Source organism: Tarenaya hassleriana, unplaced genomic scaffold (genome assembly GCF_000463585.1).
Source record: "Tarenaya hassleriana unplaced genomic scaffold, ASM46358v1 Cleome82, whole genome shotgun sequence".
In the NCBI taxonomy this organism is placed as follows: domain Eukaryota; kingdom Viridiplantae; phylum Streptophyta; class Magnoliopsida; order Brassicales; family Cleomaceae; genus Tarenaya; species Tarenaya hassleriana.
The window spans coordinates 262609-270569 of NW_010970652.1; the positions used below are offsets into that span (position 1 = coordinate 262609).

At 36.7% G+C, this 7961-nt stretch overlaps 1 protein-coding gene across 1 annotated transcript; it reads right to left on the reverse strand.

Annotated features, from left to right (window-relative positions):
• Positions 1-715: 715 nt before the first annotated feature.
• Positions 716-1886, reverse strand: LOC109116229. Its single transcript, XM_019201278.1, has 3 exons — positions 1715-1886; positions 1552-1616; positions 716-1360 (listed from the first exon to the last, which is right to left on the reverse strand). Exons 1-3 carry the CDS (start codon positions 1884-1886, stop codon positions 716-718), a joined length of 882 nt encoding a protein of 293 aa, XP_019056823.1.
• Positions 1887-7961: the final 6075 nt, after the last annotated feature.

The window sequence follows — 7961 nt, forward strand, 5'->3', positions numbered from 1 at the left end:
ATAGCAGCATGGTTCTAGGGTTTCATTAAATTTTTGTTTTATATCCGCTGCGCAAACCCTAGAATCGATCTCTTAGGAATAGGATTCGCTCATGAGATCCCAGGAAACCCAACAATATTACCTTCAGCAACAGAGTTAGCACTACTCTCGGCAGGAACTGAGTTTGATGCAATAGTTTTCCTTTTCCTAGTTGGTGGTCTCCTACTCGGTTCACCATCTCTCTACAAACATGATAACTCACCATCAACATGTCCTATATAAACAATGCACAACACAAAGAGGATCCTAAATAATACCAGAAATTTCCTCGGACGACCCGGCCCTCTCGGGGGACCATGCACTTGATAGGGTTCGTTCTTGCATGTCTTTATGTTATGTCCAACTTGTTTGCATTTAGTACAGGTCATCTTTCGACCATGGCGTGAGATGTGACCAGACTTCGAAGGGGACTCATGTGGATCCTTCTTTCGATGAAACTTTCTGGGTCTTCCCGACATTGATTGAGGAATTGGAACACCAAGAAGATCCTTCATAGTCTTTCTCCAGAAAATTTCTCCATTTAAAGGCAAAATATTGTTCTCGTATGTTGCAACCCATTTCTCCTTACTAAAGTAATGAGAAACATACCTACAGTGAAGAAGCACAACTCTTAAAAAGGAAACCTATAACTTCAGATAATGAATTATATTTAAACGATCAAGGTTCCAAAGAATACTTACAAAGATAAATTGTCTCGTCTCTGATTGATCACAGCAAGTTCGTGAGTACATGGTATTCCGGTAACATCCCACTGTCGACAAGTACAAGTCTTCCCAACAAGATCGACAGAATAACTAATGCCCAAATTCATCACTTCATATTTACCATGGCCACTGGGAATCACCATACAATACCCACCATTCTTCCTTGCTTTCTCTAACTCCTCCATCGCATGAGGACTGAACTCAGTCACACATTTAGTGGCCTCTTTAAAACGTTTTGCAATCCGTTGCATGGTTTTTCGACGGATATCCTCAAGCATATCCACTACAGGCCGCAATCTAGCATCCCTAATTGAGCTGTTATAACTCTCATTTAAATTGTTATTGATATCTCCACATTTGGATTTTTCTCTGAAAAATGCACGAGACCAATGTTTTGGATCTGTACTAACCAATGCCTCATATGCTGCATTGTTGAACTCTTTCAATGCGGTGATGTGTTGAACAAATTCACTTTTGCTATAGCTGTGTGCAGCTGACCAGAAGAACTTCTTGTACTCTATATCCTTGAATTGCTTCTTCCAATTGGCATATATATGACGGGCACACATCTGATGTTCACAATATGGCAATTCTTCTGCTATAGCACGGATCAGACCCTACAAAACCAAAAACCAACTTCATTACAATCGGATATATTATGTAATTGCCGGAATGTATGGACATAACAATGAATGAGATACCTTTTGCTGTCGGAATGTATTGTCAGATTTGCACCTTCTCCAAGGCATAAATCTTGCTTTAATCTCCGTAAGAACCAAGCCCACGTAAAATTATTTTCAACACGTACCACAACCCATGCTATGGGATATATTCTATTATCACCATCCCTCCCAATTGCAGCCAATAACTCACCTTTAAGTGACCATTTTAAGAAACATTCATCCAATCCAATAATTGGACGACAATGCCTCTTCCAAGTCTCTCGCAATACCTCGAAGCAAACATAAAACCTCTCAAATAACTCATTGCCTCTTTTGTTCTCTTATACCATATTGCATTCACAGTAGGCAATTTATTCTCCTTCAGAATATCCACAAACGAAAACCATGAAAAATAATCAATATCCACACCCCCGCCGACGTATTTAATCTCGTCATCCTCACACCATAGAGATCCTCCCATATGGATGTTTAGGGTGACAAGGAAATCGTCCGCCGTTACGTAACAGGAATTAATCAATTAACAGAAGATAATTACAGGTATTTTTTAATACATTTTCAAAAGTATAGGGGTTTTTTTGATATTAAAAAAGTATAGGTATTAAACTGAGACGTGGGAAAAGTACAGGTATTTATCGGAGATTAACCCTAGAACTAATTTAATAATTAGATTATAACGAATTATATATTATATTTTAATACTTACAATAAAAGATAGCCACCATTGCCTGCGAATGTGGTCTGGAGCTACAGTCCAAGAATATTACATATGTAATTATTCTAGTTAGAGCGTTTTTTATTTGATCATCATTAACTCCAAACCTACATAACATAAACATATTAGTTAGTAAATTCAATAAAATAAAAATAAAAATAAAAATATTATAATTATATCATAATCCATCATCGCGATCAGGATCGATGATGGGAACGGTGCGACTATCGAAAGCATCTAGTGTTGCCTCGACATCGAGCATCGTATCCTCGTCGAACGCGGGCGATGCATCAGGAGGAAGTGGCAACTGTGATGGTGGTGGAGGTGGGGGTGGAGGCGCACCAGCAGATCCCGCCAATAATCCTCCGCCTCGATGAAACCTGGTAGCAAACTATAATAATATATTTAATTAGTTAACCATTATCATTATATGTAATATAACTACAAATTTAAAAATTAAAAAATATAAAAAAATGCAAAATATATAAAAAAAAATTATACCATGTTTCTGTGTCTCTCTGTGAATCTCTCTGAGTTTTTTTGCGTTTTTTGTTTTGAGATTGAGATTGGAATGAGGGAAAAGAAAAGCGCTGGCGGATTTATAGACGAGATCAACGGACATCCGTTGATATATGGTGATCAACGGGGATCCGTTGATATTTTCCACAGATTTCAAGACGTTCTGGTTGGCGGATGAACGTATCAACGGACATCCGTTGCAAATATCCACGGACACATCTATTCCATGGAAATTTACTACGGACATCCGTTGATATATGGCTGCATTTAATTGCAGATCTGGAGAAACATCAACGGATATCCGTTGATAACTTCGGGAATTGGACGTGTCAACAGAATTCCGTGGATATTGTCAACGAATTTCCATTGACATGTCTCTGAATTTAATGTCGCATCATGCAGATTATTCAACGGTTATCCGTTGAAATACTCAACGGACTTCCGTTGGTGATTTTAAAAATATGTAAAAAAAATAAAATTCGAAAGTAAAAAAACGAAAGTTTTAAAATATTCAACATATTACAAAAATATATAAAAATTACAGCGAATCGTTATCATTTTCACTTTCGGATGATGTATCATCATGATCAGAAATAAATTCGTCGGGTTCAACATGGGTAAAATTATCAATATCTTCATCTTCCACATCCGCAATTACAAGTATATCTTCAAAATCTTCAAGTCGAATAGGAAGCACTGAATTTTCACTCGGGTCTTGCACCGCTTCTTCAGAATCTTCAATTATTGTTGATGAACTGATCACCATTTTTCGAGGATTGATTTTCACCACAGCTGACCATTGATCTTCTTTGCGTCTTTTATGTTGTGATATAGGATATTTTGGGTAAGGAATGAAACAGACCTGATCACTTTGATCCGAGAGAATAAAAGGATCATATTTAGGATATGCTCGTGTTGGATTGATGTCGATTCCTCCCCATTTGTTTTTCAGCGATCCACGTCCTGTGGTTGTATCGAACCAATGACATCGAAAGACCACTGTTTTCAGACCGACTAATCCGGGATATTCGATCTGGATGATCTGATGTAAAACTCCAAAAAAATCCGGATCATCTGATGAATCACTGTAATTCGAACTCTTGATGCACACTCCGTAGTTGAACGTATTACGATGTTTCTCATGTTCATACGTGTGAAATGTATATCCACGCGTGAACATGATCGGCCATGACATCACTCTTCTGCTGGGCCCTTGTGATAAATCTCGTACCCAATGCGGAATCCTCAAGTTACTTAAAGATTGAACCTACAACAAAACAAGTTGTTATTCGGTTAGCAATCATTGATGATTAAATACTATTATACATATCCACTTACATAGTCTTTGAACCAAGATGCGTAGTTTTCTTGTTTCAATTCGTCGAAAGCTTCACCGCTTAAATTTGGGTAAGCTTCTAAAACATACTCCTCAAAGATCCTGCAATATATTGATACGTTGAATATTCAGTTTCGCTGACATAAGATCAAATATTGGAATGTATATACCTATAGTATACATATGTACGTGTACATACCTCTCGTAATGACGAAATTATGCGCAGTTCAATAAAATATAAGTAGCGAGAAGGTTGTACTCCTGTACAGTTAACCACTGTACCTCTGATTTACCACCCATCCGGCCCGTCGGCATAAAAATCTCCGGAATATCGTTCTTAAACCGAGATTCATAATGATATAGATATGTATCCAAATCATTATTCTCTGATCTTCGTTCCTTCGTCGGAGTTTGAGGTTCAAAATAATATGAGCTAAAATATGTGATTTCTTCCAACAAATATTGTTTCACTATTGAACCTTTAACTGCAGCTTTGTTTTTCGCCTTTTTCTTTAAATGGAAGAAAAACCGTTCAAATAGATACATCTACCTAAATTGAACAGGAACTCCTGCGATCGCCTCATCTGGCAAATGAACGGTTAAATGCTTCATCACATCGAAAAATGAAGGCGGAAATACCTTTTCTAAGGCACATAGTATCTCCAGGATGTTGATCTTCAGAACTTCCAAATTGCTAGGCACAAATATCTCTAAAAAATGAACTTATACCACATAATCCTTCGTGCACACTCGGTTTTAACAGTTCTGCAAAAGCAATCGGAATGAGACGTTGCATAAAAACATGACAATCATGGCTCTTCATTCCTATAAGCTTTGTTGACTCCATATCAACGCAATGAGCTATTTTGGAGGCATATCCATCAGGAAATTTCACTTCTTCCTGCAACCACTTCATCAAAACTTTCTTTCCAGGACCCAGTAATCTAAAGATTGGAGTTGGTGCCTTACCATCATGTGATAATTCCAACTCTTTTCTTTTACAGATTTCTTTCATGTCCTTCCTTGAATTGACATTATCCTTTGTCTTTCCTGAGACATTCAGAACAGTATTGATGATGTTATCAAAGAAATTCTTTTCTATATGCATCACATCCAGATTATGTCGGAGTGTAAGCGAACTCCAATAAGGTAGATCCCAGAAAATACTCTGTTTATACCAGTTGTGCCAATCACCAAATCCTTTGCACTTTATATGCCCAAAATTACCTCCACATCGAACGGATTCTTGCAAATCGTCAATAACACCGCTGTTTATCCATTCAGAATAAATTTGGAAGCCTGTCTGCAATATTGGAGCATACTCTTTAACAATTCTACCTTTCAAAAATGCAGTACGGTTTTGCCGTAATGGATGATGCATTAGAAGACACCGTCGATGACAATCGGACCAACACGATTTCCGGCCGTGCTTTAAGTAAAACGCATCAGTTTCTTCCATACAATATGGACACGCCAATCTTCCATGTGTGCTCCATCCAGATAGCATACCATATGCAGGAAAATCGTTGATCGTCAAGCACGACTTTTAGTGTGAAATTTTGTTTCACACTAACATCATATGCAGGAACTCCAATGTTCCACAAATCTGTCGATTCCTTAATTAAAGGTTGTAGAAACACATCAAAACTCTTCTTGGGTGATCTGGTCCATGAATCAACAATGTTAGAAACATAAATTCTCTTTTCAGACACATCTCCGGAGGCAAATTATATGGCGAGAGTATCACAGACCATAATAAATATTGCATGCCAGATTTTCCGTACGGACTAAAACCATCCGTGCATAAGCAGAGATAAACATTCCGAGGCTCAGTAGCAAAATCAGGGAATACCTTATTGAAATCTTTCCATGCAATGCCATCGGATGGATGTTGCATATCTTCTGTCGAGCTCGAATGATTTGCATGCCATCTCGTATGTGATGTTGTTTTCTCAGATTCATATAACCTTCTCAATCTATACGACACAGGAAAATAGAACATCTTCTTATACGACACCTTTCTATGAGATCTTTCCTTACTCGGTCGATATCTATTCGCTCCACAAAATTTACACTGCATCAACTCTTTATCAGTATCCCAAAAAAGCATGCAACTGTTTCTGCAGACATCAATCTTTTCATGAGGCATTCCCAAATCCTTCAAGATTGATTTTGTATCATAATACGATTGCGGAGCTTGATTGTTTTCAGGTAAATACTCACGCAATGTCTTGCAAAACGAATCCATGCAATTCTCAGTAACATTATAATCTGTTTTCATGCTCATCAATCTTGATGCTAATGATAATCGAGACTGACCTTGTTTGCATCCTTCGTATATAGGATGATTTTCCATCGTGAGCATGTCGAAAAATCCTTTTGCATCATTATTCGGCTCTTCTTCTTCTTGTTGAACTTGCTCAAATACCCCGGAAAAAGCATCTGTCACCATTTGAGCATACGGATTTCTTGTTTCAAAATCAAAAGATTGATTTTCTCCAGTTGCTTCTACCTCCTCTGTCTGTGTCCATACAACAGTATTCGCCGTTGTCCTGACTTCTTCTCCATGCATATGTCATACGTAGTAATCATCCATAAAACCCCTTCGATATAGATGTTTGCATACCACTTCTTGGCTTAGAAATTTTAAATTTCTACAACCTTTACATGGACATTGCAATTTTCCACGTTGTTGACACAAAGGTTGCATTGAAGCAAAACTCATAAATTGCTCCAAACCTGCACAGAACTTCGGTGTAACTTCTTTTGTTGTTGGATCTTCTCTACGATACATCCACTGCCTTGAAACATGTATATTTTGATTTGAGGAAGAAGAAGACATTTTGAGAGATTTTGGTAGTAATGGGAGGGGGGCGCCGCGAGCTATATAATGGATATATCAACGGACATCCGTTGCAAATATAACGGCTACATGTATCAACGGACATCCGTTGCAAGTAACGACCACAAATAGTAACGGATATCCGTTACTATTTTCAACGACCGATATCCGTTGATAATATACCGTTGAAAATAAGCCACGCCTTTGTTCCGTTGAATATAATTGTTGATATATATCAACGGATATTTCCGTTGCCATTCCGTTGTAATTATCAACGGAATATCAACGGACATGTTCCGCTGCAAAATCCGTTACTATTTCGTTGAACTCCGTTGACATTTGCAACGGATTTTTTCCGTTGACAATCCATTGAAATATTTGCAACGGGCTTTTCCGTTGATAATTTCCGTTGATATAAGGCTGTTTTTTTGTAGTGACTATTCTTGTCATAATATTTTGCTTGATCTTAGAGTTTTTAACTTTGACTTCTTTTTGTTATAGCACATTGTTTAAATTTAGATTTTTACTCCCCTTTAAACGATTTGCATATATGAACATTCAAGACGCAAAAGAAAGAAGAGATTAGAAAATTAGAAAAAAGAGAAACTTATAATCCAGATCGCAATGTTGCTATGATTCCATATTGAAAAATAAAATACGAAAAATAAATAAGACAAATAGGAAGGAACGAAATTATTTTTATTGGTCTATCTCTTCTTCTTGTTATTATATTATAATAAAAATGAATATGTTTATAGAAAAATAAAAAAACGGAGTAAAAAGAAAATATAGATTCAATGAAAATAAATCAAATATATAAAATTTGACATAATAATATTGTATCCATTATTATTCTCCACCAAATCTTAAAATTTTATTTTACACTCATCACATATTTATTTTTCTATTTTAATATTGGCGGCAACGTATAATATATATAATATGCAAATAGGTGGGGAACGAACAGTTGTTGGTCAAACATGAGATATAAAGTTTTCATGAGATAAAATAAAATAAATAAAAAAGAAATGATATTGATAAAAAAAAAAGGTCATGGAAATTTTGTAAAAGCGTGGAAGAAGTTGCTTTGTGAATAATGAACTTCGACCATGCACACACATACACA

Excerpts from the sequence above, each read along its gene's own strand:
- LOC109116229 (XM_019201278.1), bottom strand. The coding sequence starts at position 1,886 with ATGGGAGGATCTCTATGGTGTGAGGATGACGAGATTAAATACGTCGGC. Across the intron at positions 1,617-1,714 it reads GGCAATGAGTTATTTGAGAG|GTGAGTTATTGGCTGCAATT; the intron begins GTTTTATGTTTG and ends GGTCACTTAAAG. Across the intron at positions 1,361-1,551 it reads ATCCCATAGCATGGGTTGTG|GGTCTGATCCGTGCTATAGC; the intron begins GTACGTGTTGAA and ends TTGGTTTTGTAG.